This window comes from Miniopterus schreibersii (assembly GCF_964146895.1).
Source record: "Miniopterus schreibersii genome assembly, chromosome: 3".
Taxonomy (NCBI): domain Eukaryota; kingdom Metazoa; phylum Chordata; class Mammalia; order Chiroptera; family Miniopteridae; genus Miniopterus; species Miniopterus schreibersii.
The window spans coordinates 2,804,920-2,819,530 of NC_138103.1; the positions used below are offsets into that span (position 1 = coordinate 2,804,920).

At 49.0% G+C, this 14,611-nt stretch overlaps 1 protein-coding gene across 2 annotated transcripts in view; it reads right to left on the reverse strand.

Moving 5' to 3' along the window:
- PRKCB (protein kinase C beta) overlaps positions 1–14,611 on the reverse strand; it is a 274,237-nt gene that overhangs the window by 86,507 nt on the left and 173,119 nt on the right. For both annotated transcript variants that reach the window (XM_081132525.1, XM_081132524.1), the window contains exon 6: positions 140–296. In XM_081132525.1, the coding sequence (XP_080988651.1) occupies positions 140–296 (157 nt within the window). The remainder of the gene's footprint in view (positions 1–139; positions 297–14,611) is intronic.

Here is a 14,611-nt window from a genome sequence, read left to right on the forward strand (position 1 = left end):
GGGAGGGAGGGGCGAGGGAAGGTGGGAAGGAGGGAGGAAGGGGGGAGGGAGGGAAGGGGGGAGGGAAGGAAACAGAGCTAGAGAGGAGCCCCGTCTCAGTGGGCCACCCTCATGCTGGGCTACAATAATTTCCACTTACAATCTGAATGTCTCGTTCCACTCGGGGTTGAGGGAGCACTTGATAGTTTTGGTCTTCTGTTTGCTCTCACTTTTGGGGTCAGGAATGAGTTTCAGTTTCACATAGGGATCTGACAGGCCATTGGGGTCCATGGGTACCAGGTTTTTAGCATCTCTTACTGGAAAAAGAGAAACAGCTTCAGTATTATAACACCCAGAGCGTCTGAGCGCCACCCGAAGTGCTACAGAGCCTGGGGAAGGGCTCTTGGCTTCACACTCACTTAATGGGAACATTATTGTATTAACATCAATAGCTAGGAAGCATTCAAAGTGAGACAAACTGACAAGATGTGGGCCCTGCTCTATATTGGTTTAAAATTGACTGCTGACTCTCTTCACGCTCTCCCCACTCCACCCCCAAGATCAACCGTGCGTCCTCTAAGCCTGTTTCCCGCGAAGGCGAAAGGAAGACACACTCCTTCCATTCAGCACAATGTTCTCAAGGTTCCTCCACGTCATAGCACGTGTGCCGGTGCTTCTCTTACAGCCGACTAACATTCCACTGCACGGATATACCAATTTTGTTTACCCGCCCATCAGCCGATCAGCATCTGGGTTGTGTCCACTTTTTGGCTGTTGTGAATAGTGCTGCTATGAACACCTATGTAGCCTGACACAAGAGGTCACGAGCTGTATGATTCCACTAATAGGAAACATCCAGAACAGGTAAATCTCACAAACGGAAAGCAGACTAGCAGTTGCCAGGTGTGGGGGCAGGGGGATGGCGAGTGACTACTTAATGGGTATGTAGTTTCCTTTACAGGCAATAGTTTTCTTGGATCTGGATGGGGATGGTGGCTGTGTGCACACTGTGAGTGCACGAAAGGCCACTTTTTATGTGATGTGAATTTTACCTCAATTCAGAAAGAGTGAGCTAAAAAAGAAAGCGTTGTCCTTTGAACCAAGGCACAGCCATCACCCACGTAGCACCCATACTCAGTACCCAAACAGCCCATAGAGAGAAGGCTGGAAAAATACTGACTCCACCCTCTATCAAGAACGCCGTGCAAAGAAGGCTACAAGACCAGCTTAGAGAAGGAAGGCAGCCGAGGAGAGCAGTGCGGATGTGGCCATATTACGGTGGAACAGACATCAGGCTGGAGAAACAGAAAGAAGTTAATTAGGAGTCAATTCAAAAACCGGTAACGCAAGTAGCCGAGGGAAGGAGATGAGAAAATGGAAGTCGTGTAGCTCTTGTGAGTTGTACGGGTGTTAAGGATACCGTGCCAACCATCTCACTTATGAAAGAAAAACCCAAAGGAATACATTAGCAGATGGAATCAAACTACCTGCCAGAAGGCTGATATATAATGACCCCTAGCAAGAATACAAAGATGGTTCAACCTTAGAAATCCTATTATTGAAATAGTCATCCTCTTTCTAAGTCAAAGGAGAAAACCACAAGATCATTGCAATTAGCTAGAAATGGCCAATTTCACTCGCAGGATAAGGCCATCTAACATAACCGCACCCCAGTTCCTGATCATGCAATCCCACTGCCATTACTCAACATTGTTTCTAACTGATCCCCAAGTGGAATAAAACAATAGAAACAGAACATCGCATAGTAGGGATAAAGCACCCCCTTACTTCCTGCATCGTTTCCACCTCCTCAGCCACCTCCTACCTGGAGCTTGTCATCCCAGAAATGACACCACTTTCTCAATTCAATTTCATGTACCCCGGGATCTTACACCGCTTCCTAGTGTTCCAGTTCACGAACCCTAGTACCCCACAGCAGTAAGTCACTGCCAATCAGCCTGCTGAGCCCATGAGTGTTCTCAGTCTCTCATTTCCTCTAGCCCTCCCTCCATTCGTCCCAGGTGAGATTTCATGGTGCACTGTAATCACTCCCTTGAAAACACCCTCAATGCCCTTGCTAATCTTTCTTCCCATTTTATTTATCTGACAAAACCACAGCCCTATTTAAATTCAAATACCCTACCTTTTTTTTCATACATCCAAATAGCTGATTATTGCTGGAGGGGGGAAAATCACTTGACTTGCCTCCGATCATATTGCTACTAAGGGGTTGGGACTGAATAAATGAGATGAGAAAGGGCTGGGCGGCCGTCCAGTGAGTGGCCAGGGCCGGAGGAGCAGGCTGTAACGCTCGGCACTGGCATCTTCTGCACTCCGGGGCAATGGCACCTCCTTCCTTTACCCACAGGCTGACTTCCTGCTCCGGTCCAGCTTGCAGGCTGCATCTTGTCCTTGCACCAGAAGCAATCATGTTTCCTTTCACTCAGTTAAGTTCCAAAAGCAGGTCCCTACTATGTGTAGGCATTCTGCTAGGCATGGGGACAAAGGGGACAACGTGAGATGTTGGCCCTGTCTCCAAGGAAGACGTAAAACCAAATGTATGCAACACACAGTTGATTTCTAATGACACAGTAGCCAGGCTGACAGTGTTGTGGACACAGGGCTGCAAAACACCGGGTCTGCAATTGCCTATCATTCCTTCACATTTTTAACTCCATTTCTTGACCGATAAAATGGAGGTAATGCATACCTCACAGGACCGCTAGAAGAGTGCAGTCGGATAAAGAATATACATGTTTGGCATGGAACCTGGGACCTAGGGAATAGTCACTAAGTGCTAGCTACATTACTGCTATTTCACTATTATTATTATTACTCACCACCCTCTTTTACTCCATTTGTCCATTTTTATTTTGAAGATTTAACCATTTCTGAATGGAATGACATCAGACAGAAGCTCTTGTGGTTTCTCTTCCTGAGAACAGTGCATCTGACCTTTGCATTTGAACCCCTGCAGGAGAGCCTTTCAAGCCCCCGCAGCGGAGTCACTCACGGGGCGGCCAGGTTAGTCCCAGGACCCACCTCAGACTCACTCACAGGGGGCCAGGTTACTCCCAGGACCCGCCTCAGACGCACTCAGGGGTCACTCACAGGGGGCCAGGTTAGTCCCAGGACCCACCTTAGACAGATTCCGATTCAACAAGTCCAGTGACCTGTTCACCTGCTTTTCTAACAAGTTCCCAGGTGGTGCTCATGCACAGAGCACACGTTAAGTAGAGTTTTAGACATGATGTAATTTCTTAGGCCATCCATACATCTTCCCCAGGGAGCAGTGATTTTCAACCAGGGCTCTGGCAGAATCTTTAAAACCTGCAATACCCGACTATTCAGTCAGGGGCACTGGCCTCTTTTCCCTTAGGTTGTCAAGTTAAAAAATGACAGCAGCCTACACAACAATAGCCATCCGGTGCGAATCAAAATCAAAATCATACCTATTTATTTTTGTCAGGTCAGCAAAAAATATTTAATGTATTTTTTGGTGGGCCGCAGAATTTCAGTAAGCAGTTTCTGTGCCGTGAGATGAAGAGGTTGAAAATCGCTGCCGTAGAAAACGCGCTCACTGCTTGAGCCTTCCGAGGGCACTGCCCGCGCCAGCTTCCGGGCCGGGGTTGCGGGAGGACACGTCTGTCACACGGGCAGCCACGTACAAGCACGGCCGGAGACGCGCCGAGGGGCCAGGCGCCGTCTGGCTGAGGGCCAGTGCGAACGGCTCGCTGCGCCCCCTCCGCCCGGCCGCACCTCGCCCGCGTGCGGGGCTGACACGGGGACAGTCACGGGACGTCCAGCTCCCCGGCTCTGCGCTGCAGGCCTGAGCGGTCTCACAGCTGGTGCTTTACAGTGGCCTCTCCCGGCAGCTGCTTCCCCTGGACAAACATCCCAGCAAGGCAGGCAGGGCTCTGCCCCTCCCGCGCCTGTCCTTTCTGGGTCTGCCCTCTGCCAGGGCCAACAGTTTCTGTGAGAGGGATGGGGCGGAACTGTGCTGGGTCTGGGCGTTCACATCTCCAAGAGCCGCGGCTGCTGTGACTGCTGCTCCACGAACAGCTGACAGCAGGCCCAGGGCCTGACCCTCCCAACGCTCTTCCAAGTCGAGTCGCGTTTCCCAGCAGCGAGAGCGCCGCAAACGTTTCAAGGAAGCCTCCCTCCAGGCCACAGGCGGGCAGCCTGACTGATTCTTCCCAGTAAATGTTTCTTTACTATCTTGGGTGAAACCCAGCCAGCCAGATGGTACAAAGTGCTTCACACAGAGCAGAAGTAGCGGCCCCGCCCCCGCCCCCGCCCCCTCGGAAGTCCGCTAAACGTGCAAGACTCGAGTGCCCTGGTCCCGAGGACACTGCCCGCGGCGGCCTGACGCTGGGTGGGAGGTCAGGCCCGGCTGAGTCCAGCGAAAGGTCTTCAGAGCAGGCCCGGCCTCAGCGTCCTGGTCACAGCTGCCCAAGGCGGTGCTGACTCCATGGAAACATGGCTCAGGGGCCACCATTTTCCTGAGAGTTGTCCTTCCCCAAGGAATGTCCTAGTCTCCCCATTCTCCCAAAATTCAGCCGTCTATCGGGGACGTCTGAATACCTGTGCTGCTTCAGTGCCCTTGTCTCACCTGTGTGACCCAAGAGCTTCTGTTTGTCCTTTTGAAGGTGTATCAGGAGTCTATTTGCCCTGTGTGTCCCCAGAACAGTTATTCCAAGCAACCCCACTAACACTCAGTTCTGTGTGAGGGTGTTAGCGATGCTAAGAAGTGAGACAGACCCCGATGCCCGTCAACAGGGGCCGGGCGTAACCTACAGCACACGCCCACCGTCAAATAGGGTGCTCGCGTTAACTGGGCTATCTGCGTGCACTGGCGCGGGGAGAAGGGACGGCATGCGGACAGGTGATTCCAGTGCAATGCCTCTTTGTTCAAGAAAAAGGCCTGAGGCCTCAGTGGTTCCACTGATGAGCCCGATCCGGGCCAGACGCTCACACGGTCGACACTACGTTTCCTGACTCGCGGACTTGTCCTGTGCGTATGTGAGAGGAGGTCCTGTTCTTGGGACAGACACTGGAGCGTTTAGGGATAAATGGGAACCATTATTCCAACTCAGATGGCTCAGAAAAAATGTGTACACGTTTATAAAAATGTTTACTGGAGAGAATGATAAACCAAACGGGGCAAATCAGGTAAGGATACATGGGTGTGCCTGTTCTACTGCTGCATTTTTCTAATTTTGAGATTATGTCCAAATAAACAGTTTTTTAAAATAAGCTACTTCAAATCTTCAAGGAAAAGTGAACAATAACAAACTTCTCTACAAGGGCCTACGTGGATGTAAGTGTACGGAGAAGAAGATGGAAGGACACGCCCACATGTGATTTGAAGTGATGGTTACGTTTGAGGGAGAGGTACAGGAACCTGGTTTGGAGGTTGTGGGCAAAAGAGGCTGTAGCCTTATCTCTCACATTCTGAATTTACTTAAGAGAATGCATCCTTTTATTAATCGTGTATTAGTGTTTTTTTAAAAAACATATCTTTATTGATTTCAGAGAGAGGAAGGGAGAGGGAGAGAGAAAAACATCAGCGATGAGAGAGTCACTGATCGGCTGCCTCCTGCAGACCCCGACTGGGGATCGAGCCCGCAACCCAGGCGTGTGCCCTGACCAGGAATCGAACCTCGATCTCCTGGATCACAGATCGATGCTCAACCACTGAGCCACACCTGGCTGCGCTCGTGTATTAATTTTTTTAAAAATTCAGTGTGCACCTGTGGCCTCCAAGAATCCACTGCCCTGGCCTTCAGGGACCCTAGCCTATCTCCCAAAGACTATACAGCAATTGGCCTGCAGAGTGATGCTTAAAAGCTCATGGTCTGCATCACTGAGCCCTGGGCGAGCCCCCCACAGACCCAGGACGACCTCACTGTGATCAGCTGCACACCCTCAGCACGGACCCAGGATCAAAGCCGGGTTGGAGGAAGTCGGGACAGGTGAAAAATTTCATCTCCTTCTGCTATCCTGCCCTGCCCCTCTCCTATTCCAGTGACCTCCTGGTGGCTGACACGTCACCCCGGCCTGTGGTTCACCCCAGATCCCTCCCCACTGCCTGCCACACCTTCGTAAGTCGCAAGCTTCTTTGGCCCTCCACTCCACAGCCCATTCCTCCATCCGGGTCCCCTTCACTCCTGCTTACTCATTACTTCTTCCAACCCCAAGGTTCTCTGATGCAGCGGCTTTTGTGAGCCCTGGACCCATCACAATCTCCTTCCCAGCGCCCTTTATCGGCCCCAGGACCTCAGCTCATCTCTGATGACAAAGCAAACAAACCCGGGGTCTCAGGCAGCCCACACGCAGCATGGAAGTCATCCGAGCACGCTGTGGCCAAAGGCCCCTGGAGCAGCTGGCTCCATCCTGCCGCAGCAGCAGGGCTGCCACACAAAGAACTGTCCGCATGGAGGCCGACTTCCAGCGGGGACGTCACGGAGCCAGCCTCGCCAGCCTCGCCGGCCTGTTGAGCCACGGCAAGCGACCTGACGCTGAGGAGCTGGCACCGAGGAACCGGGACTGGACTGGCAGCGGTCGGACTTGAGTCAGAGAGACCGGGGTTTGCACCCTGCCTCTGCACGGCTCTCACTGACTGGGGGAATCTTAGTCAAAAGACATCTCTGAGCCTGGGCGGCCCTGACTCCAAAATGCCGATAAAGCCACACACAACTCAAAGGGCCGCTGGCTGACCACAGAGCCAGTCTGTACAGGACAGCAGCCTCAGTCTGAATCTGCTGACCTCTTACTCTCGCGAGCCCCAGGGGGACAATAAAGCATACGGTTACCCCAGTTACAGGCGCAGTCGGGGTAACGCAGAATGTAATGCACAGGGCTGAGGCTTAGCCGATGCTGATGTCCCTTCTCCTTCGAAACTTTAGGTCAAATTACATAACTAGCAGGATAAATTTCAGGGCTGAAAGTGCCCCTGCAGTGTGACTTCCACCCCAGTGAATTTGGAGGTGGTATGAGAACGGCAGACGACCCGAAGCCAAACGTGAATCCACCCCTCCTTGTTCGGGCGCCTGGGGTCTCACCTGCAGCTGCACCTCCTCTGAACAACCCAACAATCCTTTATTTTTCAATTACAGTTGACATTCGATGTTACTGTAGATTAGTTTCAGGTGTACAGCATAGTGGTTAGACAATCACATAATTTATGAAGCATTACCCTGATGTTTCAAGTGGCCACCTGGCCGAGTACATTCTTACTACAACATTGACTGTATTCCCTAGGCTGTACTTTACTGCTTTATAACTGCCACTTTGTACTTCTTAATCCCTTCACATTTTTTATCCAACCCCCTCCCTCCAATCCGGCAAACATCAGTTTGTTCTCTGTATCTATTAGTTTGTTTCTATTTTGTTTATTCCTTTATTTTGTTTTTTAGATTCAACATCCAAGTGAAATCATACAGCATTTGTCTGTGTCTTACTTATTTCACTTAGCACGATAGCCTCCAGGTCCATCCATCTGCTCACAAATGGCAAGATTTCATTCTATTTCGTGGTTGAGTCGTGGTCCATCGTGTGCCACAGCTTTATCCACTCATCTACCGATGACACTTAGGTGACTTCCATATCTTGGTTATTGTAAATAATGCTGCAATGAACACAGGGATGCATCTATCTTTCTGAATTAGTGTTTTGGATTTCTTTGGATAAACACCCAGAAGTGAAATTTCTGGGTCATAAGGCAGCTCCACTTTTAAGTTAGCGAGGAACCTCCACACTGCTTTCCACGGTGGCGGCACCACTCTGCAATCCCCCGACGGGGCACCAGGCTTCCCTTTTCTCCACACCCTCGCCAGCACCTGAACAGCCCAATAACCTCTAGCCTTTCATCTCCCTGCTCCCTTTACACCACTTTTTTTCTTTACCTCATCAAACTCCCTGACCCCTCGCTCTTCCCCTTCCTCTGGCGCATCGGTGCCCTGCTGTGGTATCGCTTCTTTCCCACCCTGCCCATAAGGAAACGCCCTCCGACTTCTTCGGCCAGAGGCTTAAACGCCTTACCCTCTTGTCTTGTCAACAGCACCCTCTCTGCACCCTCTGATCCTCAGTGAGGTACGACTCAGTGCCCTGGAGAAAGGGCACACACAGCAGCCTGATGCCCCCCTCACGGCTGCCCTCCAACCACAGCGTGGCCTCCTCCCCGCCTGCAACCCCACTGGGTGTCCCTAGCACCCCTCCCATGCCCTAAGAAGCAATTTCCAGAGCTCATCATTTTTAGGCTCTCGCCTGACTCCATCTCGTCCATGTTACCTGCTGGTGTCATGAATTTCTACTTCAATGATGTTTTCATCAGAAAATGTGGGCTGAGCAACTTTGGGGCATTTGGGGGAGAATTTAATGAGGTTTCCCCCCCCAAGCTAACGTATCACCGGTTCTGTGGATTCCAGAAAGCGTGATTCTTTTATTGAAAGGTTCAGCCTTCAAGTGAGAGATAGTTGACGTTCATTTTAATTATATTATTTAACTTATCTATATTTTTACCAATCTCATCTGTCAAAGGCCGACAAAGTGAACTTTGAAACCCTCCCATAGGGTAGTTTCAGAAATTTCTCCTTTCATTTCTAGCAGTTTTTGCTTTGTGTATTTTCACCCCATGTTGTCTGGGGTTCATGATGACATTTTAGCCTTAGATTTTACTTTCACAATGAAAAGATTCTTTTTGTACAGTTTGTTTCTTGTCTTGAACTCTCCTGTGCACACGGCTGCTTTTCCTTTTGCCCTGGCTTCTCTCCAGGGACGCCTGGCACCTGTGTACCTGTGGACACTGCTGTTTGTCCTCTGCACCCGTCAGTTTTCTCATGATTGCATCCTTTTTTTTTTTTTTAAATATATCCTTATTGATTTCAGAGAGAAGAAGGGAGAGGGAGAGAGAGAGAGAGAGAGAAACATCAATGATGAGAGAGTCATTGATCGGCTGCCTCCTGCACGCCCCCGACTGGGGATCGAGCCCGCAGCCCGGGCACGTGCCCTGACCAGGAATCAAACCCCGAAAGCCTGGATCCCAGGTCGATGCTCAACCGCTGAGCCACACCTGGCCGGGCTGCATCCATTTTTTTATTCCCTCCCCCTGCCATCACTCCCTGGGCTTGTTTCCATGTTACTGGTCACATTTTCTGCAGCAGGCACTCCTCTATGGACTGTCTCTGTACATTTTATTTTATTGTTCTAAATTACTTCTTAATGTCATAACACATCCTTCATGCTTATGTCTTCCAACTGTCCAGCTCCCTTTCCGTCTTAGCCCACTGCCTTGTCCTCCTGGGCCCCGTCTCTCTCAATCTCTCTGTCTTTCTCTGTCTCCGTCTCTTCCCCTCCCTCCCTCCCTCCCTCCCTCCCTCCCTCCCTCCCTCCCTCCCTCCCTCCCTCCCTCCCTCTCTTCTTCTTCCTTTTATCTGTTGATTTTCTTCCTGTGGCATTTAATTTTTAAATTAGCATACAGTAAAATCAACTTTTTATTTCAGTGTATTGTCCTTTGTATTTTAGCCCATGTATAGATTTCTGTGACCACCACCCTGCCAGATACAGAACAGTCTATCGCTCCCAAAAGATCACTGGAGCTGCCTCTCTATCGCCAACTCCACCCACCCCCGGCCCCTGGCAACCACTGGTCCACTTCCCATCACTATCGTTTTATCATTCCAACAACGCTCTCTAAATGGACTCGCACGGTATGAAATCTTTCGAGACTGGCTTCTCTCACTCAGGATAATGCCTCTGAGAGCCATCCAAGTTTGTGCAGGAACAGTTTTCCCCTTTTTGTGGATGAGTAGTATTCCTTCCACTGTGGGGATGCACCAGTTTGTCTATCCATTCACCTGCTGAAGGGCATCTGAGTGGCTTCCAGTTTTTGGTGATTACGAATAGAGCTGCTGTAAAATTCATTTCTCTAGAGTAAGCTCCTAGGCGAGGGATCACTGAGTTATATGCTAAATGTATGTTTAACTTTATGGGAAACCACCAACCTTGCTTCCAGAGTGGCCGCACCCTTCTGCAGCCCCCCCAGCGCTGACCGAGAGGGCCCTGCTCTGCACGCCGGCCAGCCCGCCGCGTAACGGTGTCCGTCAGCACCGTCGCTTCGGCCACTCCGGCGGGCGGGTAGAGGCATCTCGCTGTGGCTTCGATCTGCATTTCCCTGATCTCAGTGATATCGAGTATCTCCATGGATGTGTCTGCCATCCTCGGATTGCCCTTGGGGATGTGTTTTTCAAGCACTTGGCCCGTGCTTTTGGTGGCGTTGTTTTCATACTAACGAGCCGGAGAGTTCTTCTGTCCGGATGTGAGCCCTTTGTCAGATGGGTGACTTCCAAACAGTCTCCTGCAGTTCGTAGCTTCACTTTATAACAGTGTCTTTTGCAGAGCAGAAGTTTTCAGTTTTATTTTCATGACGTCCAGTGTATTGTTTTCTTCCTTTTATGGGTCATGTTTTCAGTGTCAGATCTAAGAGTTCTTCGCCTGATTCCAGGTCACAAAAACGCTCTCCTATGTTTCCTAAGGCTGCGTTTACATTTTAGTTAACGTTTGCACAAGGAACAAGGTGGAGGTGCAGCTTTATTTTGTTGGATGTCCAATCGCTCCCACATCACTTGTTGAAAGACTGTCTTTTATTAATTTCATTTTTTAACACCTTTTAAAAATTAATCAGCCATATTTCTGTGAATATATATCCAGACTCTCTATTCTGTTTCATTCATTTTTTGTATCTCTCCCTTTGCCAAACCACATTGCTTCATTACTGAAGCTTTATATGGTAAGTCTTACGCCTGAGTACTGCGATGCCTCCAAATTTATTCATCTTAAAGAACGTTTTGGCCATTCCAGTTTCTTTGTCTTTCTATACAAATTTTAGATTCATATCCACCAAGAATTCTGCTGAGATTCTGACTGGAATTTCACTAAGTCTATGGATCAATCTGTAAGAATTAGCATCTTTACTATGCTCTCTTCAGTCCATGAAAATGGTATGTTTTTCCATTCCTTCGGTAGTCTTTTATATCTTTCAGTATTTTGTAATTGTCAGCATAAAAATCCCAGACATATCTTGTTAAATTTATACCTAAATATTTCAAATTTTTGGAGTCAATGTAAATATTTCAAAGTTTTGGAGTCAAATTAAAAAATTTTGGTTTCTAATTGTTAACACAGCTAAATAAAATTGTTTTTTTGTGTATTGGCCTTATATCCTGCAATCTATCTAAAGTTACTTATTAGTTCTAGGAGGGGATTTTTTTTTTTTTTGGTAGATTCTTGTGAATTTTATATATAGACAATCATGTTTCCTGTGTATAAGGAGAGTTTTATTTTCCTATCCGATTTATATTTCCAATCTTTTATTTCTTTTTCTTGTCTCATTGCACTGGCAAGGTATTCTGGTATGATGCTGAATTGAGTGGTGAGGGTGGGCACCCTTGTCCTGTTCTGTAGCTTAGGAAGAAAGCGTGCAGGCTTTCACTGCTAAGTATGTTGTAGTTTTATCAGTTTGGAGGGGTTTTGTAGATGTCCTTTACCAGGTTAAGGAAGTTCCCTTCTATTTCTAACATGCTGAGAAAGTTCATCAAAATAGATATTAAATCTTGTCAAATATCTTTTCTGCATCAATTTATATCTTCCTGTGGTTTTTCTGTCTTTAAATTATTAATATTTTGATTACACCGATAAGTTTTTTTTATAATTGAACCAGCTTTGCATTCCCAAGAGAAAGCTCATTTGGTTATAGAATATTGTTCTTTCTGCATATTTCTGGATTTGATTTGTTAGTATATTGTCGGAGATTTTTCCATTTACTTTCACAGGGACATTTATCTATAGTTCCCATCTATTGCCTTTGTCTTCTACTGGTTTTGGCATGAGGGTAATGCCAGCCTCATCAACAGGTTAGAAAGTGTTCCTTCCTCTTCTGCTTTTGAAGCATCAGTGTTATTTGTTCTTTAAATGTTTAATAGAATTCCACAATATAAGTTTATTTCAAGCACTTCTTTATCTGGATTCCACAAATTTGGATGTGATCTAATTCCATTTTCTTTCATTGGTTCAAAATATTTTCTAATTTTCCTCGAGACTTCCTCTTTGGACCATGGATTATTTAGAAGATTGTTTTTAATTTCCACATTTTCCAAAGGGCTCTGCTCCCCTGATTTTAACTTCTACCCAGATACTCTTCACTAAGCCTTAGAACGTTACATACTGCTCCCCACCAGACGGCTGGTACTTAGTTTTCAAAAATATATTACTATTACTCACTATAAAACTAGGTCAAAGGAGAATTATTTTTTTAAAAATGACCAATAAAGGCAAGTGACAAGATCCAATAATCATTCTTTCTTTTAACTCTTAGAAAAACAGGAATAGATGGATGCTTTTTTGCTGTAATAAATTTATCAAAGGCCTTCCTCGTGCTCACTGGTGAAACTAGAGGCCTTTCTAGTTCTATTAAGGTCCCCGTTGTATTAAGACAGCCACCATCACGGCTACAACACAGCATCACCAGGAAGTACCAGCCGAGGCAATTACAGAAAAGAAGAGTGTGAGGAGGCTCAGCGTTGGAAAGAGGAGATAGCATGAGCTGGGGCTGTGGGGCCTGCAGCCTAGAGAGAGTCCTTAACGGGCCTGGCAGGTGACTGACCTTCCCTCCCCAGTCTGCAGCCCTGATAAACGTTTCCCTTTCAAACCCCTAGTCATACTCTGGAAATCTGGAAGAAAGAGGAGTTAAATATACAGTCTCAGTTGAGCATGAATTACTTTTTTAATTAGGAAAATAAGTGTTCCTTTACATAGGAGAGAAAGGGCCATCGGATGCATTGGCTCTTGGGAGGCCGGTGCTGTGCACGTCAATCCACACAAGCTGGAACCGGACACAACATGCGTGTCCCCAAGATTCAGCCTCCTGAGTCCTGAGTCCTGAGCCTGTGTGTCACTGCAAACACCAGGCAACTGCTGTGCTCTGTACCCGGGAAAGCTGGGTGTTCCATGGTCCACCAAACCCCGATCGGTGTCACTACTCTCTCCTGTTTCCCTGGTCACTCGGGCCTGCAAACGCTTACTGCGACGCTATACAGCCGTAACCCTGGAGGTGCAGATTGCTCGGCCCCACTGGGAGGATCTGGGTTCGTCTCCCTTTGACATCTCACAAGCCGGGCCTCTCAGCACCTGGTACCGCGCAGCGGCTGGGTTCCCGGGGGCACCGGGCAGAGTGTGCAGGGCCTGGTGCAGGAGGGGAGGCGCCCCTCAGACCCACTTGGGACACAAACAGAAACCTGCGCGTGCACGCCTGCTCCCCGGCCGTCCTGGGCCTCCCCTTCCGCCTGGGACAGGCGGTTCATGAGCAAGGCGCCCAACGCACGGGCTTCATTCTTGTTTGGAGAGCACCTCATGCCTCAGGTGGAGAGAAACGAGAAAGACGAGACGTATGGCTGCTTCGCCCACGTCCTCGGGACGGGAACCACGGCGATGCCTGTGTCCCCCGCCCACACCGCGTGCTGAGCAAACGCAGCAGAGGCGCCAGGCGGGTGGAGCTGAAACCCTCACACCCTCGGCTGCAGTGGCTGTGACACGGCTTTGGGTGCTGCCTCTCAATGTGATTATTTTTAAAGATGAGACATAAATACTAACACAGGGCCCCTGGAGCTGCAGAGTCGCTACTTGGCAGCTTAATTTGGACATTCAATCAGAGCTGTCGGTCAGCGGCTCTGCGCAGCCCCAGCAGCCAGGGCCAGAAGCCCCGCCATCTGCTCGGTAAGTGATGGGTTTAATTTCAGAGGCCGGGATGAAAGCTCCCCAGCTCCGAGCAGGCGGCTCGCCTCCCTCTCGAGAGAAGCAGAACATGTTTTCTCATTACTTCAGTGGGCTCCCTGCTCCGACCACCTCACTGAAGCAGGGAATGCTACGGATTTTTAACAGCCTGACAGCCCCATTCTCACGCCACATCCCCCAGGCAGGCACAGCAAAGGGCTGTCGTCTGAAGATAAGTTTTCTGTTTCTTCTACTGTCATTCTGGGGCAACGGAGGAAGACAACATCTGCGAGGAGGAGTCCCAACAGGAGAGCGTTTCCCTCGTGTGCTGTCTGTCAGACAGCCTCAGCCGCGCGGAGCACGAGGGGGGGCCTCCTGCGGGCCCCTTGTCCTAAACGGATGGGTGGAAGGGCGGGAAGACAGGTGGGGGGGGCGGGCGGGCGGACGGACGGATGGACGGACGGATGGATGGTTAAAGCCACAGGTTTAAAGAGCTGTAAGGAAACTCATCCTTCCCACTGTTTTATTATAATTTTACCAAACTATTCATGTCAAGGCCATTGTAGCATCCATTGGATACTCCCCATTTCCCACACTTGTTAGCACTTCACACACACACACACTCACGCACACTCACACACAGACACACATGCACACTCAGACACATACACTCACACACACTCAGACACGCACACTCACACAGACACACTCACAGAAACACACAGACACACACATACTCATATATACTCACACACAGGCACACACAGGCACACAGGCACACATGTGCACACACAGACACACAGACACAGTTGCACACACATATTCACACTCATACAGATGCACACTCACAGAACACACGCATATT